Raw genomic sequence first — 26,273 nt, forward strand, 5'->3', positions numbered from 1 at the left:
TTTTTACCTAAGAGGACAGTTACATCGCCCATCCTCAGGGTCACCTGACAGCGCTCCGACTCCCAGGACATCCCTGCTCTGGGGATCAGGTTCTCCCAGGGCTGGCCTTGGCCCTTCCCCATAACCGGATCACCTTGCCCTTGAGGCCTGGCTAGCTCCCACCCTGGAGAGCCCTCATGACCCTCGGGTGCCAGTTGCCCTCTGGACTTCTGGAACTAAGCACAGGTGCTATCTCTAGGGCTGCGGCGGTGGTCAGACTGACACCCACTTCAGCCACACCTGGCCACCTCCCAGGGACCACCTGCACCGCCCCAGGCCCAGGGAAGTCCCTGCCGCTGGCTTCGGGAAGCTGTCCTGAGGACTCCGGTGTAGGCCACCCCGCCCAGCATAAGGGCGGGTTTTCCCAGAAAAACCCCCCGGGGTTTGCGCCGCTGCCTCCCCCGACCTTGCGGCCGCCCGGACATTTAAACCACCAGTGCCCAGGAGCCCGCTCGGCGGCCGGCGGGTAGGTGCGGGATGGGTGCGGCCGGAGGGTGAGGATGAGGGCCCGGTTCAGCCCAGCAGTCAATGCCCAGTGGCTTCCAGGCAGGTGGGGCCTGGCAGGTTCAGGGCAGGTGCGTGTGCATGTGTACGGCAAGTGGGGCCTTGGGGGTTCTCAGCAAGTGCGTGTGGTCATTCGGGCAGGAGGGGCCTGGTGTGTGCGGGCAGGTGCCTGTGCGGTTGCCGGGAAGGCGCGGCCAACGTGGGGGGCGGGGGGGGGAGCCTAGCGGCCGGGCGGGGCGGGCGGGCGCGGCTTGCAGCCGCCCGCGTGGTCCTGCGCGGCGCCCGCGCCTGGAAACAGGAGGCCGCCGCGCCGGAAGCCCCGCCCGCGCGCGCGCCCTGTCCCCGCCCGGTGGAGCGGCTGCTGGCGCGGCGCGGCGGCTCGGCACGGCGGCGCCCGGGCGCAGGCGAGCGGGCGGAGCAGCGGACGGCGCCCAGGCCGCCCCACGCGCCGGGCTCGCGGCGGAGCGCGCCGGACTCGTCGGGGCCCGCGGCCGCCCGCGCCTTTCAATGGGCAGCTCGCACTTGCTCAACAAGGGCCTGCCGCTCGGTAAGGCCGCGCGCGCGCATTTCCGGCCGCGGGGGCGGGGCGGGGCGGGGCCGCGGGGGCGGGCGGGGCGGGCGCGGGCCCCGGCTTTGTGTGCGAGTGCGCGTGCGCGCCGGCGCCCGCGCGCCGGCGCTCGTGGGCGGGGCTGGGGGGGCGGGACCGCGGGAGCGTCGTGCGCGTGCGCGTGCTGCTGCGTGCGCGTGCGCCGCCGCCCCGCCCGCCCGTGCAGGTGACACAAAGGGGTGCGGGGACCTCGGGACCCCCGCAGCCGGGACCTCGCACTCGGTGCGCAAGCCCCGCCGGCCCGTCCGTCCTGCGGGCCGGGCTGGCCGGGTCACCGTTGGCGGGGCCCTGCAGGGAGGCCGGGCGCGCCGGTGACCCCACGTCCTTCGGGGCCGGACCTCGGACCGCTGCCGGGGGATGTGCGGGGCCACAGCCTCGGACCCGAACCGGCCTGTCTGCGGGTCCGCGGCGCCGGGTCTTCCCGCAGGCGATCTTTACTCGTTTTTGAAATGACGTTTTTGAAATGAAATGACCGTTTTGAGATCTTTACTCGTTTTTGAAATGACCGAAGTGATGCGTCAGCTGGGAGGCGCGCCGTTCCCGCTCACCCGGCAGAGGTGGCGGCAGGGCGCCCTTCTCTCTCTGAGTCCGTTTCCACCTGAGTAACGGGACAGGTGTGACCTGCTTCTGTTTGTCCCCAGGCACCTTGTGCTCTTCCTGTTTTGAAAGGTGTCAGGAACAGGCATTCTCCGTGCCCCGGGTAGCTCTGAGGGCCCTGAGCCTGGGGCTGGGGGGCGCAGGCCGGGCGGGGGGCGCCACGGGTGGTGGTGGTTTGCCGGCCGCTGCCCTACGCCCCCGTCCGGCCACTTCCGTGTCACGCCCACCTGTCTTTCCACTCTTGCACAGACCCAGCTTCTTCGGGCTTCCAGCCACCGGGCTGGGGCCTCCTCATGGTAGGGGCGCATCCTGTCGGCAGGGAAGGGGCCCCACCCGAGAGGCCCCACCCTCAGCGTCCAACGCCACCACCCTGCCGCTGGGGCCTGCAGATCGGGGCCCCAGGCCCCGAGGCCTGTGGAGGGAGGAGCTGCCACGGCACCTGAGCCGAGGGTTTGGACGGAGCTTCCTCGTGCCTGCCTGTCCCGGAAGGGTGCACCGGCCCTGGGCTTGCCGGGAGGACGGCCTTTAGCTTGCAGCCTCTTAAGGCGGGAACCTGGCCCAGGCAGCCCCTTTCTGGTGATGCTCTTCTTCGTGGTTGGTTAGGACAGGTTTGCTCTCGGGAAGTGGGATGGGGTAGGTTTTCTTCCAGCTGCTCTGAGTTGAGTAGTCACGAGGGTAAGCCCCTCACCCAACTCCCACTTCTCTGGGTGGCTGGAGAGTTGGCTTGCACAAAGGGGGTCCAGAGCTGGGACTGCCGGTCGTATCCCATGGGGGCGTCCTCCACCTCTCCAGGACCCCCCCACTTTTCAAGAGAAGCAACTTTATTTCTATAAAAACATACACAGGCAAATATTCAGGAGAAAGCCAGCTCCCAGCAGTGTGGACATCTGGGGTGCCCTGTGGGTCAGTGTAGCCTGTCTACTCTTGAATGGGGCAGCATTCCTCAGCCTCTGGGGGAGTGACCACAGTAGTCAAGAGCACAGAATTGTCCCTGGGGAAATCCCGGTTGAGCCCCTGACCAATGCATGGTTATGGGCCCCTCACATGACTTCTCTGTGTCATGTCTGTAAAGTGGGGATGGAGCGTGTGAAGAGGTGGGATCACGTGAGTGAGCGTGTGCCAGGCGTTGGGGATGGAGGGACAGGGCTGGGGACAGGGACAGGACCAAGGCTGGGGACAGGGCCGGGGGCAGGGCTGAGGGACAGGGTCTCCACGGGGCAGCTGTGAAACGTCACTCTGGAAGGTAGGAAGGTGACATTCCCTGAGTTACGGGTGGCATCACGATGAACCCGCCCCAACCTGCGTTCTTTCGACATGGATCATGTTCTTGTTTCCGGGATTCTGAGCACCACGAAGGTAGCAGAACACGTGCACACACGTGGGCGTAAGTGAAGATGGTGAAAGAGGTGAACACGCGTGGGGAAGTCTCGGTGACGCATCCTCACCTTTTGTCACAGTTTTTATCCAGCACGTGTGTGGGGCGTCTTTTGGTTTCCAAGGAGTTGAGAAGTTGAGGCTGACTCTGGCTGGTGGTCCTGCTGGAGGTTTTACGCGGCCACGCGTTGCCTGCCGGAGCGCCCTGGCCTTGGCTGCAGGGGCTCAGCGCCCACCCCAGCCAGACTCTGCCTGGGGCAGCACGGCAGACCCCGGCCAGACGGCTGGGCTGCGGGGCAGTGGGGCGAGCTGGAGAAGGCTGGCTGCTGCTGGCTCTTCAGGCAGAGTGACCGGGGGCAGGCGCGGGGCCGCCCTCGGGTCGTCAGAGTCCTGTCTCGGGAGGTGGCTTTCCGGAGGGCGTGCCTGCTGGTCAAGCTGGAGGGCCGGTGCTGGCAGAGGGGCTGGCTTCACGCAGGAGGGTGGGGAGGTGGCAGGGGCAGCGGCCGCCAGCAGTGCCAAGGAGTTTCCTTTCCTGCTGCTGAACGGTGCGCGTGACGGGCTCCGGCTGCGGTGACTGGGGCTCTGCGGCGTGCGGGCCAGAGGCCTGATGGAGTGAGGAGAGCACACCCTCGCCGTGGGCCCGGGGAGGCTGGCCGTTGGACAGGCCGTGGGGCCAGAGACCCTGTCTGTGGCTGCCGCGTTTGGGGCCTGGGTTGGGGGGGGGCAGTTACTGGGGCTGGAGAGGAGCAGAGACCCTTTTGGGGGCGAGTTCTGGGTGCGCTGGGCTTGAGATGCTCATCGGTGCTGCAGAAGGAGGCAGGAGCTGGCCCGGGACCCTGACCCGGTGCTCAGGGCGTGGTGTGGCCGAGGGCCGGGTTCTCGGGAAGCCCGGGCTTCCTGCAGGCCCTGGTGCCAGGGATGCGCTGTGATCGGTCTGGGGGGCTCAGCGACTCGGGTGACCCCAGAGCGTGCCAGCTGCAGCCCCTGGACCCTCCGAGGGTAGCCCCACACTGGGGAGCCGTGGCCGAGGACGCGTCTTAGGTGCGTGGTGGGGGGGTGGGGAGGGGAGGAGCAGCCGCCCGGCAGGAGGGCCGCGCGGCCAGTGTGTGGAGCTGGGCAGGAGGGAGCGCGAAGACGGTGCCGGTGTGTCCACGTCCCCCCGTGCAGCTCCCCGTCGTTGGCATCTTCCCTTAGCGTGGAATGCAAGTCGCAGCCCAAGTCCCCTTTCGTCCTTTCCTGTCCCCTCTTGTTCCCTCCCGTTCCGCCGTCCCCTCTTGCTGCTGCGTGGCGCGGCTCAAGGGAACCATCTACCGGTCCTAGGGTCTGGGTGGGGTGTTAGGACAGCCGTCTGCCGGGCCTTCATCGAGCACCCTCCTGGTGGGCCCGAGCTGGGCGGCAGCTGGCAGGGACGTCCACTTCGGCCCCGCAGGTCTGGCCACCGCCCGCTCCCCGCGTTTGCCCGGGAGCCGGGGCAGCCCAGGGCCGCGGCGCTGCCAGCTCTTGGCACGGGCTTCCTCTCTCAGCAGCCGCGCTGGTCCCTGCGTTCCCCTCCCCCCTTTACTGAGCCGCTGGGATGCGGGCACGCACTGCCTCTCCCCGTGGCGGGCACCTGGCGCCTCTGTGACGTGGGATAGAGCCGTCTGTGCGTCAGGCTGGTCGTCAGAGATCCCCCCCTCCCCACGTGCTCGCCGGGTGCCCCCGGAAGCCCGTCCTGGCAGAGCTCGTGTTCTGGCCGTAGGGCCCCAGTGGTCAGCCGGCACCCACGTCCATCCCTGAGCAGAAACCGGGCGGGCGGGCGGGGAGCAGGGAAGCGGGGGGTGGTGGGCGGAGGTGAGGCCCCGGGGAGAAGGGAGCCTGGGAGTGTCACGTGTTGGAAGTGCGGGGCTGTGGCCCCCGGCAGGTGCTCCCGGCAGCCGGTGCGGCCCCGGCAGGCACACTCACCCCGCCAGCACCTCCGTGCGGGGAGCGCGGGGCGTGCTGGAGCGGGGTCCGCGTGAGGACGGGACGGGCCCTCCTGCGCCCAGAGCCCCGGGTCTGGGGCTGACCAGGGAGGGCGTCTGGACACCCGGGAACCTGGGGACAGCCTCACGCCACCGGGAGATGACCCGTCTGCTCCCTGGCTGTGCCATCGCTGAGGGGACAGAGGCTCCGCCCTGACAGGTGTCCTGGCTGCCAGCCACCCGCTCCCCACGGCGGCCCCTCGCCACGGTCTCGGAGGCCACCAAGGGGCTGGGGCCGTCCCTGTCGTATCTGGTCCCCAGAGTTTCTTTGCAAGGAACCGGCCCTGTGTCCCACCCTCCCAGGTGGGGTCCAGTTTCTGGTAAGGGGGAGGGGCAGGTGTGTCTGGAATCTGGCCGGGGGGCCTCCCGCCAAGACCCCATCCCTGCCACGCCCCCGACCACGAACCGAGCCCCTGGCTCACCTGGTGGGGGAAGGGTGCACACCCTTGTGGCTCCTGAGAGACAGGCGGGTGAGTAGAGGGCAGGAGCCCCTGAGACTCGTCCAGTCAGCACAGGGTGGGGGGCCAGGCTGGCGGCAGTGCACCCACCAGGCGCGTGGGACATGGCCTGCGTGCCACCCCCAGGGTCCACGCCTGCTGGCCACGGGCCTTGCTCTCTCCACCCATCCTTCACTCCCTCTTTAAACACGGGGCTGTTCCCCCGGAGGGCAGAAGGCCTCCTGTAGGTTCCTGTGCAGGGTGTTTGGGGTAGCGGTGGCTGTAGGAGGTGGCTTGATGGCCCTGAGGTCCCTGGGGCTACCTGCTGGCCTGCTCTGGGCTTGACCATGCCCTCCCCTCCCCTGGCCTGACCTTGTCAACCCTTCAGCGCACCCCCTGCTGCCCTGTGCGTCCAGGGGCTCTCCCATCAGTGTCTTGAGCAGTGAAGTCACTTACGGGGCTTCTGTTTGGTTTATTTCTAGAAACAAGGTGCAGCTTAGCGTTTTCACCCGTGAGTGTCCCCAGCATGAGACCAGAAGCTTCTTGCGACTGTGGTCTTGCTGTTATTTCAAGCACAATTGGACGGTTGAATCCCTGTGTCTCGGCCACTGCTGGACGCTGCCGTCCTGCCCACAGGGCACTGGGGCCGGGGAGGGGAGAGCCAGACTCACCCTGTCTGTCTGCAGTGCCCAGCAGAGGTCGCCTCCCGTCTGCACGTTGGGCCTGAGACCTGCCCAGGGCCCTCCGTCTGTCCCGGCTGGCCTCCGAGGCCCGAGGCCCGCCAGCCGCTCCTCTGGGCGGGCACCCACCACCCCCATGGGGTAGCAGGGACGCACCTGGCTCCTTTTAGGCTGCTCAGCATTGGCAAAGCAAAGCTTCCTTTTGAGACCATTTTCACAAAAGGATTGGTGGGAGGTGGACACGGGAGAGCCCAGGGGTCCAGGTTGTTTCACCAGGGCTGGGAAGACGCAGTGCTGGGCCACCCTTGAGGCGCGTGAGCCCTGGGCCTTCGGGGGACAGGGAACCGTCTTGGCCGTCGGCATGTAGCGGGCGTGTAGGGACGCTGCTGATGGATGGGACCGCGAGTGAGCCAGGGAAGGCCCGGCTGGGTGCTGTCCTGCTTCCCGGTGCAGCTGGCCCTGGTTCCTCCAGAGTTTAGGGAGGGGACTGAAGAAAGCCTCGTGACCAGACGGCCGGCTGTGACTTGTCTGGGGTCTCCCTCACCTGCACACACTGATCTCCTCGCGTGTGGTTCCCGGGGACCCTCGGGTAGGAGGGCAGGGCACCCGGGTCGGCCTGACTCGGCCGTGCGGAGGTGACTACTGGGGTGCTTTGCCCGGTGCTGCCGCTGCAGTTTGGAATGAGTTTGGGGCCAACTTTGGAAGAGACGATGGCATCAGTGGGACCTGGGTTGCAGGTGTTTGAGGTCCTGGAGCTCGCTCTCCTGCCTCTGCCCAGTCGGGGCCACGGCGGGGGGGGCCCACTCGCCGTCGGCAGCACCCACCCCGGCTGCGGTGTGGTCGGTCAGCGGGAGCGAGGCTGGGGCCCCAGAGCCAGCGAGACCCCGAGCGAGGCCAGCGTCCTTGCCGCCCGGCCCGGGCACCCCACCCCCGTTGCTGTCCCCGAGCCCCTCTTGTGAGGATCAGGGTAGGAGGGTGAGGCTGGCCTCCAGGTCGGCCTGGAGTGAGAGGGGGGCCTGAGGACCGGCACTGAGGGTCCCTGAGGTTCTGGGGGTGTCGTCCTGTCCTGGGGCCGCCCCCGGGGCGTGTCTGGGGTGTGGGGTGACACCTGCTGCCTATGGCTCGTTGAGTACGTTTTCCACCAGAGAAAGTTAGATCAAAGGAGCGTCCGCGGTTTGCAGCGTGGAAGCGTTCCGATTCCTCGTGCTTGGTGATTCCGGAGAGGAGCATGGCTGCATGGGCGGGGGGGGGCCCGGCGTGAGTTGCGGGAGCTCTGGTAGCGCGGCCCCTCGGGCACGGAGTCCCTTCGCGGCGGGGCTGCTGTCCACGCTGCGTGGCCCGGGAGGCGGAGCGGGTGCGGCAGGACGGGGACCTGGGCCGGGGTGTCATGCCCCTACCTGTGGGAGCGCGGGGGGCCTCGGCGCACGTGGCCGCGTGGGGCTGAGGGGGGCCAAGGCCGCCTGGGAGCCGGCGGTGAGGTCAGTTCGGGTGCTGGACACCCACTGGTGGCAGGCACTGAGGGCCGCGGACGGCCCGTGGCTGCAGGCTGCCCCCTGGCCCTGCCGCCCGTGTCCTGGGGTCGTGGGCTGTGCCTGGCTGGCTGGAGCTTTTCAGGAGCGGCTGGCCAGTCCCCGCAGCTGAGCCGGATCAGGGAGGACTCGGGTGCGCCCGAGGTTTGGGTCATGACCAGGTCGTCCTGCCCCCCGGGAAGGGCTGGGCAGCTCTCTGGGGAGGACTGCACCTGAAACTAGCCCCGGCCCCGGGACACCGCCCGCGGGGCCCGCGGCTGGGATGCAGGAAGCGTCCAGGTCGGGGTCTGTGTCCCGGGGCCCTTTCCCCCAGCGGCCTGTCGGAAGTCCAGTCTCCTTGCCCCGTCGTGGACCCAGGAAGCGACGGGCCCCGTGAGATAGGAGCTTGCGGAACTGTCCACAGCCCGCTCCCTGGGCTGTCCTGTCGCCAGGCCTCCCGGCTGGTGCACTTGGTGGCATCCGGGCGGGGTCCCGGGCACGTGGCGGCGACCTTCGGGGTGAGCCTCTTGCCTCTGCGTCCGAGCCGTGGCCCCGCCGGTCACTCCCACGCAGGGCCGGGCCTGATTCCAGGTAGGTCCCGGCCCGGCAGCCACGGGCCTGGGGTCAAGGTGCAGGGAAGCCCCTCCTCCACGGACCTGAGGTTCGTGAGTCTCGTTGACCCTCAGTGGTGTTTAACGTGTCTCTTGTGTTTAATTTTTAGTCAGACTTTGACCCGGCGTGGGCTTCAGTGGTCGCCGTGGACAGGAGCCTAGGAGCTTTGGTTCGAGACAATTAAAGACGTGGGATGAGGATCCAGTGACAGGACGCAGTTCCGCGGGGGTTCTGAAGATAGACGCTTTGAACAGTCGGATTCATGGTCGTGGAAGCCGAGCCCATATTAAGAGATGTCAGGTTGGTCGGGGCTCGGGAGAGAGAGGCCGCCCGAGGCCGGTGTCCCCGCGGCCGCGGAGAAGGAGCTGCTCCCGGGCTCCCTGCGCGTGGCGGGGTTAGGACAGGGACGTCCCCAGCGGGCGCGTCGCCCGGGCCCCACGTTTGCCGTGGGGTTTGCTTCTGTCGAGGGTCTCGAGGGAGGGGTGCCCGGCCAGGCCGCAGGTCGGCGCGGGGTTTCTCTTGGATGCTCCCGTGGACTCGCCGTGGTGGGGCGCCCTCCCGGTCGCGGTGTCCTCCGTGGGGGTTCCCGTCCTCTCGGACCGCTGGGCGCTCCAGACAAGGCTCTGCAGGCACCTTTCAGCTGAGACACCTTCGCAGACCCGGAGGGCTCGGCTTCTTGCGGTCGCGTGGATCGATGTTGGGCAGAGTTAAGGCTGAGTGAGGCCGGGAGCAGGTGTTTGTCACACGCTGAAATGAGTAACGTCTTTAAGTGACACGGCGCTGTTCTCCCAGTGGAGCTGGAGAGACCAGGGCACCGTCTGCACAGGACTCCCGCCGTCGCACCACAGACAGAGGGGGCCCGGACGCTCTGCTCGTGACGCGGGGGGAGGTGACCAGGGTGGCCCTGGCCTTTGGACCCCAGGCCAGGAGCCCTCCCGGCGGTCCTGGCGCCTTTGCCGCCGGTCCTGACGGCCGTGCGCTCTCGGGAGTGGTGGGCACTGGCGGGCCGCTCCCGGTTCTCGTCCTGCGCCCCGCGCGCCGGCTGCCACGTCCCAGGGCAAGCCTGGCGGGGCCGTGGTGAGGGGGCGGGCCAATGTGGCCACCGCTGTCTCGCGTGTCACCTGTGAAGCCCTCCCGTCTCGACCTGGGCCTTGTGTGGAAGGAGCGAGTTTTTAATAATTCTTTGCTGTCTCGTTTTGGGAAGGTGAGGGGTTCTGGCCTTTTTCTGGTGTTTTAACCCTCTTCTGCCTTTGCGCTGTTTCCTGCTCCTCAAACCTACAAGCAGAGGCGATGCTGGTGCCGGGTGGGTCCCTGTCGGGTTTTTGGGTGGCAACACCACAGCGTCGAGTGGAAGAGAAACATCGGGTGCGTCCCCGAGCCCGTCGTTCCAACCCGCGTGTCTGGCCGCCAGCTGGAGCGCGGGGCTGCCTGGGGCTCTGCACCCCTGAGGTCCTGATCCGGCGGGGGGGGCAGTCACCACCGTCGGTGTCCACTCAGGCGGCAGTGAGCCGTGGCAAACACCAGTGCGTTTTCCTTCCTGATTTTTAACGTATTTTTGACAAAGATCCTGGTGGCTGGACACGTAGAGTTGGAAGCCCTTGGGGTGGGCTGAGGTTTCCGCGGGGGCCGTGCTGCCGCGGGAAGCTGAGCGTCCGGCCCTGTCGTTGCAGGCGTCCGACCTCCGATCATGAACGGGCCCCTGCACCCCCGGCCCCTGGTGGCACTGCTGGACGGCCGGGACTGCACGGTGGAGATGCCCATCCTGAAGGACGTGGCCACCGTGGCCTTCTGTGACGCACAGTCCACACAGGAGATCCACGAGAAGGTACCACGGGTGGGGCGGGGAGGCGGGGAGCCGTGGCCTCGCCAGCGCTGAGGCAGGCGTCCCAGGGTTCCTGCCGGAGCGGGCAGGTGCAGAGCTGCCCTTGCCACCTGGCCGGCCGGGAGGCAGGGGTGGGATGTCCCCATTACAACCAGTTCTTCCCCAGACAGTGGCATCTGGGGACGTGGCTGCAGTGGACGGTGCTGGGGGCGGGCAGGCTGCACCTCCGTCACCGGACGACGCAGGCCACGGCGGTCGCCGGGACACCCCGAGCCTGTGCCACGCGGCCTGCGGCTCTCGGGCGCCCGGGACCGGAAGTATGTTCATCTGGTTTCTGTTTGTAGTCACAGCCAACCGGGTGCTTCAGAACCACCTTTCCCCTGAGTCAGCTGAGGAAGCTGGGCCAAGGTTTATGAAACCTGGGTGCTTCGGAGAGCCAACAGGGTCAGGAGAGGCCCAGATGCCACAGGGGTGCACGGGTGGTGCCCGCCGGGCTGGGGCATCGGCTGTGCTGGAAGAGGCGGCTGAGAGGCCGGGGCGGCTTTGGCAGCCTCATGGGCCGGTGAGGTTGGAGCCCTGCTCGACCCTGGCTCTGGGCTGGACCCTTGGAGAAAGGACGAGCTGGAACCAGACGCACCCTCACCTGTCCACCAACCGGCCCAGCAATGTCCACATCAAGCCTTGAACTTGGATTATAGGCGACCCTGTGTTCTATGCTCAGGTGGCTGGCAGAAACAAGGGAGAACAGTACACTTTACGGGAAGAGACCGTAGGCCTGGGCCCCAAGTTGTTTCTGCAGATCACCTCCTAGCACCATGTTCATCGCACAGTCGAAGATAACAAGATAGTAGGAGAAGAAAGAACTGAGCGAAAACCAGCAGAGACAGAGGACTAGAGGGGCCCATGGGGCCGGGGTGGGTGTCTGCTGCTACAACCACCACGTGAAAACCAAGCCTGAGCACTTCAGAAGGAGCCGAGCGCAGAAGACGTGACGACGGCAGGCTTCGGGGGAGTTTTTAGAAGATCTAGGAGCTGAAACAGAGCAAAGCTGAAAGTGAGAACTCACTGGGCAGGCTCACCAGCCACTCGGGTCAGTGGCGGGACGGAGGCTTGGGGTGAGGGGGCCACGGTGGGGAGCCAGCCTCCGACAGAAATCTCAGGGACCGAGGGGAGGGGATGGGCCACCAGCGAAATTAGATGAGAAAAAGGCTGACGATGGTCCAGAGCCGAGGGAAGGCAGCAATAAACGGGTGAGAAAAGTGCGGCAGCGTGCACGCCCGGGCGGCCCCTCCGGGAACTGGGGCCGGCAGTTTCCCACAGCGGAGCAGGCTCGGGCCACCTGCCTGGCCGTCGCAGCGCCGGTATTTCTCCCAGAGAAGCAAAACACGCGTCCACACAGAAACCTGCCCGCGAGCCCCCCAGCAGCTTTGTTCCTTGTGGCCGGAGCCAGAGGGAACCAGGTGGCCTTCAGCCAGGGCACGGGTACCGAGGAGCCCCACTGGGCAGGAGAAGGAAGGATGAGCCACGGGCACCGGCGTCGGCCGGGCCAGAGCAGCCAGCTCGTGAGGGTCACGTGCATTGTCACTCTGGCCAGCCACCATGACGGGGACAGCGAAGGAGGCGGAGGTGCCGGGTTCAGGTGCTGCTAACACGGGCGTGTTTCTTTGTGGTGATGGCAGTCCTGCAATCTGTGTCCTGTTGTGAGGCGGCTACTCGAACAGACTCACAGTGAAGTTGCACAGAACACACACGAGCGAGGACAAGACGGCCAAGGGGACTTGGGTGCACAGATGGACCTCACCGGGCACGAGCTCGTTGCCCACCACAGCGGCCGGGCCGGGGGACACGGGATCCCTCTCGTTGGCAACTTCTTGTGAGTCTTAAACTGTTTCCAACTAAAAAGATACTTTTTAAAAAACCAGTAGTGGAATGAAAAAGAGACATACCGAGAGAAATTTTTAAAAATTGTCAGCAGTAGTAAAACAAGTTTTGCCAGTAAATTTGAAAACTAAGACAAAACGTGTTTTTTTCCAGAACTGTAACTTACCAAAACTATTTCAACAAGTTAATATAAAACCCAGGGCTTCCCTGGTGGCGCAGTGGTTGAGAGTCTGCCTGCCAATGCAGGGGACACGGGTTCGAGCCCTGGTCTGGGAAGATCCCACATGCCGCGGAGCGACTAAGCCCGTGAGCCACAACTGCTGAGCCTGCGCGTCTGGAGCCTGTGCTCCGCAACAAGAGAGGCCGCGATGGTGAGAGGCACGCGCACCACGATGAAGAGTGGCCCCCGCTCGCCGCAACTAGAGAAAGCCCTCACACAGAAACAAAGACCCAACACAGCCTAAATAAATAAATAAATAAATAAATAATTTTTTTTAAAAAACCAAAACCCCAAATAAACAAGTTGACAGACCCCTGGGGAGGGGGATAGGGCCCTCAGAGCCCCACCCGACGGGCAGGCGGCGTCCCCCCCGAGCCCTATGCCTCCTGACACCCACGGGAAGCCACAGCCAAGGCCTTGCCTGCCAGAGAAGAACAGGTAGAAAAAGTGTCCTGGGGACAGAATTTTATGCTCCTGACAGAGGAGACATCGGACTGTGTAATTGGTGTCCTTAGAGCTGAGGTAGCGCCTGACTGTACACCGAGCAGGACGCGGCGAGAAAGGAATCAGGAGAACCAGAGGGCGCCCTGGAGACTGGACGGGAGTGGAAGGTTTAAACTTGAATAGGAAGCTCGGAAGACGCAGTCAAGGGAAGCCCAGAGGGAAGACGGAAGCGACGAGGAACGAGGAGAGATTCGCAAACTCCCCAGGGGTGCCGTGCCCAGCTGGCCAGTGCGGCCGCTCTCAGGAGCCTTGCGTTTCCCATCCTGGACAAGCACTTCCTTCCCCCCTCTTTGCTGCCAGGGGTGGCCAAATGACTAAGTCCAGCCAGGGAGAGGGCAGCAGCCTTTGTGTGCAGAGCCACCTTCCCTCTTTCTGCTGGCTGGAACCCAGATGTGATGGCTGGAGCCTGGGCAGCCACCCAGACCACAGAAGGAAGCCATGTGGAGCCAGGGGAGCCTGGGAATGGCGGGGCAGCAAGACAGGAGCCCAGGACCCCGATGGCTCTGGAGCTGACACGGGGTCCACGGACCACCTGGCTGCAGGCTTTGGCCTAGAAGGGAAATATCAGCCTGTCTTACGTGTCACATCTGATCAGGGGTTTCTGCCTCCTCACAGCTGGTTGGACGTCCGTCCGATGTTATTTGAGCGTTAAGGAGGAGAGACTGACGTTTTCGCCACCACACAAGGAAAGCAACCAAAGCTGGACGGCGGCTCCCGCGCTCCTGCCGCGGACCCAGGACAAGCGTCGGGGGCCCGGGAGGCCCTGCCGTTCAGGATCCAGAGTTCACCAGCGCTGGGGCGGGGGACAAGAGCCAGAGCGGCCCCAGCTGGGTGCGTCAAAGCTCCTGAGAGGAGGGGTTTTACCAGGCTCGCTCACGCGCCCACACGCGGGGCCAGCGCAGGCATTTCTCCCCCCGCCCCTCTCTCCGAAGCTCCTCAGACAAAGTCAGGTGCCCGTGAGGTGGGGGCAGCCGTGGAAAAGGAAGACCTGGGGTCCCGTTGAGGGGCTGGGCCAGGGTGGGTGAGACGCGGGACGCGCCTGGGGTTCCAAGGGCACCAGCGGGGGCCTTTGGAGTGAAGCGCCCAGTCCCAGGAGGGATGCGCTGAGGCCGGGTAAGACATGAAATAAAATCCGGGGAAAACGCAGAAACAGGCACTGTAGCCAGTGGTGGGGTGGCTCCCGGTCGGTGGGACTTGAGGACCCTGGAGGCGGAAAGGACTGGTCAGCCCACGAGCCCTGGGGACGCTGGCCGGTCCCCTCATGTGCACCCACCGTCACCAAGAGTGAGAGGGGCGTCTGCAGGGAGCGTGTTCGCCCCTGGTCAGGACAGAACCAAACGTGGGCAGTTCTGCAGAAAGCACGGCGTGGAAAGGAGGGGTCATCTGAGTACAAGGCAATCAAAACAATCTCCCTGCAAGAGAAATCACACAAAACAGGAAAATAGGGGGGCGAAGGAGACGTGCCCGCAGTGCGTGTAACACTCGGGGAGTGAACAGCTGAAATACTCAGACTTCTCAACCAACAGGAAAAGGACAAATCCCAGTAGACAGTGGGCGAGGGAGGGGGTGTGTGGACAAAATAGTGACCGCGGAGCAGGTGACACTGCCCCCCGCCAGGGACTCACAGACACCCAGGGGCAGCCGGGCCATCAGTTCGCAGGTCTGAGTGGCGCTCCGGCAGGCCTGTGAGAATCTGGTCTGCGGTCTTCAGCCCGCTGTCCCTCCGCCTGGGCCATCTGTCATCGGGAAATCCCACAGAAGACGCCCATCTGGAAAGATAAGAAGTCGCTGAGGGTGTGTGTGTGTGTGTGTGTGTGAGATGCTGGGAGGGGACACTCGGGGCGAGGAGGTGCCCTGACCGGGGGCCCGCCTCTGGTGTGGTGCCCAGTGAGTACCCCTCAGGCCCTCTGCTCTGAGCGCCTGGCCAGGTGGGCCGCGTTGCCCCTGTGGATCTGAGGACACCAGGCCAGCGACTAGCTGGGTACCCGGCAGGTAGAGGCTGGCAGGAGTGGACGCTGGGAGGTCAGTGCCATACCCGGGGTGCCACGGCCACTGTGCAACCAGGAAAGGGGTCATGAGGAGCCAGCAGGAGCGTGGACCTGGAGTCTGGACAGGGCAGTGTGCTGCCCCTGCAGTGGTCTCATCCTGTAGCCGGTACAGGGGGGGCGCTGCTCTGAGAGGAGCCCGGGCTCCCCTCCGAGGACACTTCGCCTGCTACCCTGGGATTCGAGAGATGCTCGGTAGAAAAAGGGCCAGGCGTGGAAAAAGTAATTTACCCAGAAACGCACCTGGTGACTGAGCCACACCCAGAAATGCAAATGAAAGCTACAATAACAGTTCCAGCTTGCGTGCATCACGCGGAGTATTTGGAAGTTGGGAATGCCTGGTGCTGGGCGGTCGGTGCTGACGGGCAGACAGTGCCCCGGGGGCAGTGGCAGCAGGACTGGAGCCTGAAGAGGGTTTGCAGGGATCCGCTCACTTCTCACCTCAAGGAAACAAGCAAACAACGTGGGTTTTTGCTGCAGCACAGCCAGCACTGGAAGCCACACAGTCTCTCCAGATTTAGAAACGTTCAGACCATCATGGACCATCCCTGCTTAGAAGTGCAGCCCGGGACACTTAAGGAGCACAGCTGGGTGCGATGCTCAGGAAAAGCCGCCCCTGCGCATGCGCCTGAGCCGCGAGGACCACCTGCCCCGTCCCGCCTGCCCACAGCCCATCCGCACGCCCGTTGTAGCCGAGGGCCCCGCAGGCGTCCAGCCGATCCACCCGCCTCTGCGTCCGGGGCTGCGCCTCCCAGTGCCGGCAGGGACGTGTCCATCTCTGGTTCTAGCACCCAGCCGTGCCGGACACCGACAGGTCTCTGTCTACATGCAGCCTGCCCCCCAGCTCCTGCCCGCCTGCCCCCGGGGGCCCTCCTCACCAGCTCTTGTCCGCACGGCACGGGGCGGCCAGAGGGGCCTCCCCTCTCCCCGGCACCTCCCCGTGGCCTTCGCCATGTCCACTGCCCTGTCTCTTCCTGCCCACCCTCCCCATGTGCTCTCGGTTAATCCCCTCTGCTGCTGCTCTGCTGTCACACGCCGGGCCTCACCCCGTCCACGCCGGGTCCCGTCGAGTCATGGCACCGGAAGTCAGTGCCTGCGTCTGTGGCCCTCCCAGGAGGCCCGGGAAGCTGTCAGGACTCGGGCATGATGCAGCCGGCCCATTCACGTGCCCGCTGGCAGCCCCCGCTCCCGGAGCTGAGATTCCTAGATCTTCCGAGCTGGGGCCAGAGCAAGGCTGGCAGCACCCCGTCCCTTCCTTGCAGGATCAGGAACCCAGGACCTCTCTGCCCTGCTGCCCAGCTGTCCTTGCCTTGGTCCTTTCTGTGAGGTCCCCTGTGGCCGTGTCCTCCAGGCCGCCTCAGGCAGCAGGAGGGGAAGGGACGCCAGGCCAGCCTCAGAGGAAACTGCGTTCCGGGTGGCCGTGTGTCCTGCTGGGACCAGGGCTCAGTCATCGTAGAAGGGGCGAGCCCGGGGCCGTTAGCAGTCTCCCCGAGGCTGCAGTCCCCTGCCCTGCGCCCCACGCTCAGAGCCCACTCCACTCTGCTTATGCCATCAGCCACGGGCCAGCTGCTTCCTCAGCTCGCATGCGGCCCCTTGTGGTCCAGCAGCCTCTGTCGCCCCGGGGCACCCAGGGTCAGCCCTGGAAGCTCGGTCCAGAGAGGGCCACAGACACATCACCACAGGTTCCCAGTGGACTCTGTTTCACTGAATTTGAGACGTCATTGATTATGACGTCCCATTAGGGAGGAATAAACCTCGTCCCCAAGTATGGCAGGTTTTGGATTACATGATGTGTTGGAACGGGGTGGGCCCGCTCCGCAGCCCCTGACCTTGGGCCCAGAGATGGCAGATCACGCGTCCCTGGCCTTGGCTAGACTGCGTCCCAGTGCGGACCCGGCTCTCGGTTCTGGGCTGTGGCCCCGCCCTCCTCGACCCGCGCTCCCTGCCCCCACCCCCACCCCCCAGGAGTGAGGTGTGTCGCACGTGGGTGGGCCCGGCGCTGGCAGAGCTCATGGACTTAAGCTGGCGGGTGGGGGGCGGGGCTCTGCGTGGGGCACGATGGTGGGTGGACCTCGCCCACGGGGAGGTCTGTGCACTTGGCACCAACCTGCCCGCGTGGGCCTCACCTGGAACAGACTCGCCGAGACACACGGGCCGCCCCCAGGTGTCCTGGAGCCCCGCATGTGGGGACGACGGCCCCGGCCACGCTCCGAAGGGTGCAGAGACAGAGCCGGCGGGCCCCTCCTGGGGGCTGCAGCTGGCGAGGCCCACCTCAGGCGCAAGCGCGCCCGGAGCGCGTGCCCGACCTTGACGCGCCCTTGACACCCCTCCCAGGGGCGGGGGGAGGCGGCCCCCCGGGTCTGCGGTGCCGTGGACGGTGCGCAGGGGCTGCCCCCTGCCCCTCCCTGGGGGAGTGACCCTCCAACCCGGGGCCGTGAGGCTGACCTGGAGGCCTGGCCTTGTGCGTAGTGGCGGTGGGGGTCGGCACGTCAGCCCCCTCCCCGTCTGGAAGGGGTGTCCTGCTCACTGCAGCGCGTTCACTGCCCCCGGGGACTTACCCGCCGCTCCGAGTGCGTTGCGGCCTCGCGGCTGCTCCTGTTCTGCAAGCGGTCTGTCAAGGTGGCCGCTGGCTTCTCACCCTATCGGCAGGGTCTGGAGGTTTCAGGTGTGCCGGGTCCTCCGCGCGCCCGGCGTTTCCCGTCTATCGTAGCGTCTGGTGCCCAAGAAGGCAGCCCCCGCGCACCCCCCTGCGTCAGGCAGGCAGAGCGCTGTCCCCTGTGTCAAGCGGGGCAGGGACCCTCGGTGTGCTTCACGAGTTTGCTGATCCATCACACTCGGGTCACTGCAGACCGCTCACACGGGGATTGGGCAGCTTCCGCCCCGAGAGGGCCTGCCATGCGCACCTGAGAGAAGGCTGCTCGGGTGGGAACCTGCCGGAGCCCTGGGACTCGCCTAGCGGGGGCCGCACTTGGGGGGAGTGCCTGCGTGGCTTCTCCCGCAGCGGCAGCGGCTCACGTGCCTCCTTCACTGCAGGTGCTAAACGAGGCCGTTGGGGCGCTGATGTATCACACCATCACGCTGACCAGGGAGGACCTGGAGAAGTTCAAGGCCCTTCGGATAATCGTCCGGATCGGCAGCGGCTTTGACAACATCGACATCAAGTCAGCTGGGGACTTAGGTAGGAGGTGTTGGATTCTTCTCTTTGCAACCTTGCGCACTGCTCCCTTGGTGCGATCTCGTCACATTTTGTCCGTTGGTTTTACCGGGAAGAGGAGAGTCCCGCTGCAGCCGCCTGCCTGTCCGGGGGTGGCCTGGGGGCCGGCAGCGTGTGGGCCCCACACCAGCTCCCCTCAGGCAGGCGCAGGGTGGCAGCAGCGGCCTAGGAAGCCTGGGCATTGTGGGCAGCGTGTCTGCCGCCCTCCCGCACTGCCTCCTGGGGACCGTGGGGAAGGGACATCAGCCCAGGGGGGCGGCCAGCACATCCGTGTCGGGGTTTGTGCAGCCCTGTGCACGAGCCGTGGTTTGTGTTGTGATGTAGGACACGTGGGCGTGTGTACACACAGGTGTGTGACTCACACTCACGGAAACAGACCTCGGCGTGCTCCTCCAGGTACAGTCTTCCGCCTCTTGTGACGTTCTGGTCTAGTCTCTCCTTATCCTTTGTTTGTGTTGGTCACGGCTTAAGGGCAGGTGAGGACACGCCCGGCCACGGCCCACGGTCACGGACGGCGGCCTCAGACCTGCAGCGTGAAAACGGCTCCCGCTGTCGGCCGCCACGCGTCCCAGGGTTCATTCTGCTCTGCCAGCCCAGCTCTCTCACCCTGCTATCACCTGTCCCCAGGAAGGCACGGCAGTGTCAGGCTGCGGTCTGGGCACTTTTCGAGCCGGGACGTCCTCCGGGCCTCGTCCCCGTTCGCGGAGCGGGTCCTCATTGCCTCGCGATTTCACGGGCTGGGGCTCCGTCCTTCGTCCAGGGACAGTCTGGGGCGTGCCGTGCGGTCATCCCTGCCAGACCTCCGCACGGCCCGGTCCTCTGTCAGGCGGCAGCCTTGTTCCCGAGTCTGACGGGGCCTCCAGCTCTGTTCTCGCTCAGTCTCCCCTGCATGACCTCCTGACCCCGTCTTAGGTTTTGTCTCAAGCCGAGCTGGTGAGGGGGTGGGGAGGGCAGGGCCTGGGGAGGTGTGGCCTGGCCAAGATCCCTTTCCAGAAGGTCCAGTGGCAGGTGGTCCAGAAGGGGCAGAAGCAGGTGTGGGCATCCGCCCAGGCGGCCTCTCTTCCTGTCCCCCACCCTGTCTGCCCACTGGACCCATGGGTGGCTTTCCCATGCGGCACGGGGCAGGTGACCTGCATTTGTCTCCTAGCATCCTGGGGCAGGGACGTGTCTGCCGGCCTGTCCCAGGTGAGACCCAGGACCGTTCTAGTGACTGCCCACGTGTCTCGTGTCCTCAGGCATCGCCGTCTGCAACGTGCCGGCCGCGTCCGTGGAGGAAACCGCCGACTCCACCATGTGCCACATCCTCAACCTGTACCGCAGGACCACGTGGCTGCACCAGGCGCTACGGGAAGGCACGCGGGTCCAGAGTGTTGAGCAGATCCGAGAGGTGGCTTCTGGAGCCGCCAGGATCCGCGGGGAGACCTTGGGCATCATCGGGCTAGGTGCGATGGCTTTTGCCCCCGTGCACAGGCTCTGTGGACCCTGAGGCTGGGGCTGCACTGTGCTGCTGGCAGGTGCCCCCACCTGGCATGGCTGCCCAGCCAGGGGACAGCGCAGGGTTGAGGGGCCTCTGCCCCAGAGACTGTGCTGGCCCTTATCTGCCCCGGGAACACCTAGTGGGGCCCACGCACGCACGCAGATGTTAAATAGGTGCTCTTGGGGTCACACGTGCTCGTGTGGTCACGCACACTCACGCGTGCTCACTCTGCCGTCCCCCTACCCTGCAACTGAGCGCACACGGTCTTCGGGTGATGGCCGAGCAGGCTGCCCTGGGCCCTGCTGTGGGTGGACGGAGGCTGCCCACGCCACTCACCCGCTCACTCGCATGCCCTGCAGGCCGGTGTCCTGGGCCAATCCTGGGCCCCTTGCGCTCAGACAGCAAAGCAGGGAACGGAGACGTGGGGCGGCAGGCAGGGTCCAGGGGGCAGAGGTGCCGGGGTGGTGCGGGCCTTAGGGGTTGGGGAAGCAGGGGAGGGCAGTGTGGCGGGAGGGGCCTGCCCTGGTCCACCTGGGCCACCCAGCATGGGCGGGACCGTAGCTCCCTGCGGCCCCATCAGCTGTCTCACAAAGGTTCTCTACGGCAAAGGCGCCACCTCGTGCAGCTGTGGGGGAATTGCAGGGCAGAGACGCGCCTGCATTAGTGCAGGGGGTCAGGGTCATGGGGTCATGGGCGTCCGTGGGACACAGGGGTGTCCCTCCCCGGCACGACTCGCTGTCCTGCTGGCTGTGCACACGCAGACGCCAGGGCTGGCCAGAGCCCCGTAGCCCTGTGAGCGCCCTGCTCCCAGCACCTCGGCCCCCAGCGCCCTCAGCCAGTCCGGGGGCAGGGATGGCCTGGTGTGATGAAGGGATGCGGTGTGATGAAGGACGGGAGGAAGGAGCGAGGCCGGGGAGCCGGTGGGGAGGAGGAGCCGGGTGTGCCTGGCCAAGTGGACTTGGGGCGGCCACCTCTAGGCGGTGTTGGTCAACACGCTCAGTGGGGTGGGGACGCCCCGGAGGCTGCACCTCAGCCAGCGCCCGGCGGCCCGGGGACCACGGCCCTTGGTCATCTGCTCCGGCCCTCCCCGCGCCCCTCGGGACTCCGAGAGCCTCTGTTCCGGTTCCCACCGCCCAAAAGCAGAGTGGTCCCCCGAAACCTTCTGCGGCCCGAGTGGCGTAAAGGGGAGAAGCAGCGACCTTTGGGTCCACGTCGCGCGTGGAGGCCGAGGTCACAGCAGCTCCACGCTGAGGCACGGTGTGCGGTTCCCGGGGGCAGAAGGGGCTCTGTAATGGCACCTGCCAGACCCACTGAACGCAATTTCGCTTTTGCCTTTTTTCATAAAAGTGAAAATCCTCTTCGGGTTTCTTTTGGTTCCTGGAACTGGGGACTGACGGCGTAGGTGAAGTGGCTTAAAGCGAGGCCAGCCGCGCGGGGGCTCCCGTGCCAGCGTCGCCCAGCGGGCAGTGTGAGTGACTGCTCCGGGGCGCTGGCACTGTGGCCGGTCGGCAGGACCGCTGGGTGCCCGTCCTCCCCGGGCCGTCTGCGCCGGCGTCTCACCAGCCTCCACGGCGTCCTGTGGCCCCGAGCTCAGGGCCCTGGCGTGCCTTCCCCCCACCAGCTCCTGGCCTGCGCTGCTCCCCTGCTTTGTCTTCTCGGGAGCCGAGGACAGAGGGCTTCAGCCTCCGGGGCACTGGGGCCTGTCCTGACACCGCAGCCCCTGCCTCGCCCCTCGTGCATCCGTGGAGCCCCCGTCGGCGCTCCCCAGCTCCCCGGAGCCCCGTGCCTTCTCTGCAAAGCCTCGTCCTGTGCACGTCCTGCCGCTCGGCCTCTGGGAGCAGACGTCTCAGGGTCACCCCGGGCAGACGGGGAACCGAGGCAGGGCGGCCGGAGAGGTGCCGTGGTGACACCTTGTCGCCCCCCAGGTCGCGTGGGGCAGGCGGTGGCGCTGCGGGCCAAGGCCTTTGGCTTCAACGTGCTGTTCTACGACCCCTACCTGGCGGACGGCACGGAGCGGGCGCTGGGGCTGCAGCGGGTCAGCACCCTGCAGGACCTGCTCTTCCACAGCGACTGCGTGACCCTGCACTGCGGCCTCAACGAGCACAACCACCACCTCATCAACGACTTCACCGTCAAACAGGTGTGCGGCCCGCCAGCACCTCCCTCGGGACAGCGGCCAGGGGCCCCGGGGGGCGGCGGGGTCTGGGCGGCGGGGCCCAAACCGCCGCCTGCCCGCCACTCCTGCCAGTCACCGGCCACCGCGCAGGCCCTCCCGCGGGGCCTTTTCTTCCCCGAACTGTGGCTTCGGGCCTTTCAAGTGCCCGTGTGTGCAGAGGCCTGTGTCATAAGTGTGCACAGTGTATATACGTGGGGGTGGGTCAGTTCCGACGACAGTGCCCCCCCGTGTGTGTGTGTACACGTGGGCTTGTACACACACGTGTGTATACATGTATTTAAGTGTGGGGTGGCCGTTTACATTGATGTGTGCACGTAAGTGTGCGCACACACGTGCACGTGTGGTTACGTACACGTCCGTGTGTGCACGTGTACGTGTGGGTGGGCGTGCGTGTACATTCTGTGTGCCCACCTGGGGCCTCAACTGCTGTCTGCCCCGGGCTCCTGAAGCCCCGTAGAGAGTGAGGCCGGGCACCGTGGTTCTCGCCCAGTGGGTCTGGGCCTCTGGGGGACAGGGCGTGGCCGGGGGCGCTGATCAGAGCTGTGTGGTCCCCGAGGACTCAATGAGGCCCAGACAGGCACGAGCTGCCCCAGGCTGATGGACGGCCACCTGAGCCCCACGACAGGGTGGGCTTAGTTGGGGTGAAGGTGGGGTCACAAGGAGTCCCTCACCTGGGAGCGGGGGCAGCCGCTTCCCTGAACCGGTGGGGGGGTGCCTTCAGGCCGCACTGTCCCGTGTCTTCCCAGATGAGACAAGGGGCCTTCCTGGTGAACACGGCCCGGGGCGGCCTTGTGGACGAGAAGGCACTGGCCCAGGCCCTGAAGGAGGGGCGGATCCGTGGTGCGGCCCTGGACGTGCATGAGTCGGAGCCATTCAGGTGCCTCCCGGTGGTGCCCTGGGGTCCCCGAGACGGCGCTCGCCCAGCTTAGGCCCCGCGCTAGCCTGCGTCTGACCCGGCGGCCACGGCGCCGCGAGGGAGTGGGCCCCGATGCCCACGCCCGGTCCCCAGGCCCCAGCCTCAGGCAGCTGAGGGTCCGAGGACAAGGGAGCCTGAGATCCCCGTTGGGCAGACCTTCCTCCCTGGCCAAATCTCAGCGCGAGGGGAGGCCGCCGCCGTGGGCCAGACGACCCAGTCCCCTGCGCCTGGTGGGCAGGGCTCAGACCAGGCGTCCTGCTGAGTGCCCGGGGGCACGAGGCGGCTGGCCCCCGTGTGGCCACGCCAGAGGCCTCATGGCCGAAATGCCCGTCTGGGGCAGCAGGACGGCTCCAGGTGGGTCTTCACCCTTCCGGGGCAGAGCGGTGTCCGGAGGGCCTGGGGTCTAGAGCTCACAGCCGCTTGCAGGGGGGGGCGGGCCGTGCCCCCCCCAGGGAAGGCCCCTCCCCACTGCAGTCAGGAGCCCGTGGGCAGGTTTGTCTTTCAGGGGGAGCCACCAAGTCTGACGGAGGGTGGGGTGTGGCCCCGGGCAGGGGCGGGGCCTCTGACCCCCTGTGTGCCGTGTAGCTTTAGCCAGGGCCCGCTGAAGGACGCGCCCAACCTGATCTGCACCCCACACGCGGCCTGGTACAGCGAGCAGGCCTCCATTGAGATGCGTGAGGAGGCGGCCCGGGAGATCCGGAGAGCCATCACAGGTGGGCCGGGCGGGGGCCCTGAGGCCACGGGCATCTTCTGCTGGGGTGGGTAGGGAGACGGACCCACCCAGGGCCAGGCGTGGCAGACCCCAAACACAGAGGAGGCCGAGCGCGGCCCAGGCCCTCGTGTCAACGTTTGTGACGCTCGCTTGCTATTCTGCTTGGGGTGCCAACTCATGGGGTTTTCCCCCCACCTTTTAAAGAGTCATTTATACGTGTAAGCCTTCCGGGCTGGGCCCTGTCAGCTTCTCTCTGAAATCCCCGGGCCGAGCAGGTGGGGTTGGGGGCACTGCTGAGCCGAGATCGGTTGCTCGGGGCTGGGGGTCCCCGAGCCTTGAGGGCGACACTGCCCAGACAGGACCCCGCTGTGCCTAGGGGGAGCGGGTCTGGAGACTGCCCACGTCCCCAGTGGAGCCCCTGCCTCTGGGGTCCCTCTGGTGGCAGCCGCCTAACGCAGGCACCATCCCTCCCGTCTCCCCGGCCTCCCCCAGGCCGGATCCCCGACAGTCTGAAGAACTGCGTGAACAAAGACCACCTGGCAGCTGCCACCCACTGGGCCAGTGTGGACCCGGCCGTGGTGCACCCCGAGCTCAACGGGGCCGCCTACAGGTGAGCGGGGGCTCTCGGCCTGGACGTGTGCTCACGCGGCCCCCGTGGACGCGGACGGCTGGGGCTTAAGCGCCCGAGCGGGGGCGACCTTCAGGGCCCGGTGGACATGAGACCGCCTGGGTGGCGGCCACGCAGGGAGCGGGACGGCGTCCCCCAGCAGGCGGCCTTCAGGAGCAGCCTGGGGTCCCGCCCCGCGGGCCTCACCTGCCTCCTTCCTCTCCCAGCAGGTACCCCCCAGGCGTCGTGGGCGTGGCCCCCAGCGGCATCCCCGCCGCCGTCGAAGGCATCGTCCCCAGCGCCATGTCCCTGTCCCACGGCCTGCCCCCCGTGTCCCACCCACCCCACGCGCCTTCTCCTGGCCAGACCGTCAAGCCCGAGGCGGATAGAGACCATGCGAGCGACCAGTTGTAGCCCGGGCGGAGCTCCGCAGTCTGGGCAGCGGCCAAGCCCTCGGACAGGCGTGTGCAGGGGCAGCGCCGCAGGTGGCCACGGCCTCCGGGACGGTCCGGGCGCCAGGGGCGAGAGGAGGCACCCTCTGCCCGCGTCAGCTGTAGTTGTCCCGTCCCGAGGGCCGGCCGCTGCCGTGTCCTCTGCGTCCTCGTTCAGCAGCGGAAGTCAGTAGTGCTATCATGAATGTCCCCGTCTGTGTACAGTCTTTAGAACATCACAAAGGATTTGTTTGCTTAGCTGTCGGCAGGAGAAGCCCGAGGCAGGGCTCAGCGGGTCTGCTTCAGACGTTTTCCCTTTTGTGTGTGGATCGCATCCCGAACCAAGCAGTTGGCAAACTTCTCAGGACAGTGAATCCTCCCCGTTTTCTTTTTACGCCACACGGTGCATTGTTTTTTCTACCTGCTTGTCTTATTTTTAGAATAATTTAGAAAAACAAAACAAAGGCTGTCTTTCCTAACTTTGGCATGAACCCCCCTGTTCCAAACGAAGACGGCGTCGCTAGCGGTGCAGAGAGGAGCGCGTGGGCCTCCGTCCCGGGCGGCGGGGCCGCGGCGCCTGGCCGCGCAGTGCCGTCCTGCTGATGTGGTAGGCTAGCAATATTTTGGTTAAAATCATGTTTGTGACCGTAACCATTTGTATGAATTATTTTAAAGAAATAAAAGTCCCAGAAAGAGCCGGCACGTCCAGCATCTGTTTTATCGGTTTCGTGTCACCAGGACACAGGCGGGGTCAGTCCTCTTCTCTCCTAGCGCTGGTGGCCTTGGGGCTGGACAGACGGCCCAGAGAGCCCCGCTGTCACCACAGGAGGGGCGCTGCGGCCTGAGTGCTGGCCTCTGCCTCCCCCCCCACTCCGCCCTCGGGCAGCCTTGGACCCGGGCCCCTGGGGGCTGCAGAGGCCGCTGGCTCCAGGCTCGCAGGGACGTGCTCAGCGACACCACTCTGTCCTTGTCACACCGCCGCCTCCGGAAGCCCCGCCGCGCCCGTGGGTCAGACCGCACCGCGTGGCTGGGATGCGTGGCCGCGCTTATTCAGCATCTGCTGCCAGACAGGGGCCTGAGGGCGGGGACGGGGCGTGTCCCTCCTGCCACCCGCTGCAGCAGGTCCCGGGCGGCCAGCTCCGGCCCCTCAGCCTCTCGCCCCTGGACTCCTCGCTGGGTCCCGCGAGGGCAGCGGTCTACAAACACTCGCTTACGGGAAACTTGCGGGAAAAATGCCTCGGTTTTGCCCACGTCCCCGCCTGGGTGTGGGCACGGAACCCGGGGCAGGAGCTGTGTCGCACTCCACACTCGCCACCTGCCACGTTCCCCACGGCCACCGTCCCCCGCCACTCGGGTCCACGCCGGGTTTTGGTTCATTTCTGCTTCTGGAGCCGCTTACCCTTGAGTCATTACTTGATTGTGGAAGGTTCTCAGCTGTTCTGTCTTCAGTGGTCCCCCTTCTTCCCCCTTGGGAATCCTGAACAACAGTGAAAGTACAACTTGCACAAACTGGGAAGCAGCTAACGTAACTGAGAGCTGGTGGAGTAGTGACTTAGAAGAAAACTGAGAGGCAGTACAAATTTGAGAAAAGAATATAAAGGCTGGAATAAGGACATATTTATATGTATCTTAGCAATTTGAAAAAACTGAAAAAACAAACTTTTAAATTATAGATGGATGTACATGATAAATATAAGATTGGAATTAATCAAATACAACACAAATGTAGACTGTCAAGAAATTCACTGGTTGGTTCTTTAAATTAGTAAAATTATTAAATTCAGATAAAGGAATTTATTTACCACCAGGAACAGGACTGAAAAGGAGCCTGTTATAACAGTTGGCGATGTCAGTAAATGACAGAGAATGTGATGACAACTTTCTGATGAGAATTTAGAAAACAGGAAAAT

General features: G+C 65.6%; 1 protein-coding gene across 4 annotated transcripts; it reads left to right on the forward strand.

Annotated features, from left to right (window-relative positions):
• Positions 1 to 880: 880 nt before the first annotated feature.
• On the forward strand, positions 881 to 25,058 carry CTBP1 (C-terminal binding protein 1). 4 transcript variants are annotated; one of them, XM_057546581.1, is made up of 10 exons: positions 881 to 1,090; positions 8,468 to 8,658; positions 10,029 to 10,183; positions 17,864 to 18,008; positions 19,280 to 19,486; positions 21,447 to 21,661; positions 22,444 to 22,574; positions 23,199 to 23,326; positions 23,818 to 23,935; positions 24,160 to 25,058. In XM_057546581.1, exons 2-10 carry the CDS (start codon positions 8,652 to 8,654, stop codon positions 24,344 to 24,346), a joined length of 1,293 nt encoding a protein of 430 aa, XP_057402564.1. In that variant the 5' UTR covers positions 881 to 1,090; positions 8,468 to 8,651; the 3' UTR covers positions 24,347 to 25,058. The 4 variants fall into 4 exon arrangements, with proteins under 4 accessions (XP_057402564.1, XP_057402562.1, XP_057402563.1 ...); XM_057546579.1 differs by lacking the exon at positions 8,468 to 8,658; XM_057546580.1 differs by lacking the exon at positions 8,468 to 8,658 and having other exon boundaries at positions 24,163 to 25,058.
• Positions 25,059 to 26,273: the final 1,215 nt, after the last annotated feature.

The sequence above is a fragment of the Balaenoptera acutorostrata genome, chromosome 5 (assembly GCF_949987535.1).
Source record: "Balaenoptera acutorostrata chromosome 5, mBalAcu1.1, whole genome shotgun sequence".
Lineage (NCBI taxonomy): Eukaryota > Metazoa > Chordata > Mammalia > Artiodactyla > Balaenopteridae > Balaenoptera > Balaenoptera acutorostrata.

What these genes read in the sequence shown, in the direction of transcription:
- CTBP1 (XM_057546579.1), top strand. Translation starts at nt 1,051, where the DNA reads ATGGGCAGCTCGCACTTGCTCAACAAGGGCCTGCCGCTCG. An exon ending in CTTGGGCATCATCGGGCTAG is followed by an intron (nt 19,487 to 21,446) that starts GTGCGATGGCTT and finishes GTCGCCCCCCAG; the next exon opens with GTCGCGTGGGGCAGGCGGTG. An exon ending in GATCCGGAGAGCCATCACAG is followed by an intron (nt 23,327 to 23,817) that starts GTGGGCCGGGCG and finishes GGCCTCCCCCAG; the next exon opens with GCCGGATCCCCGACAGTCTG.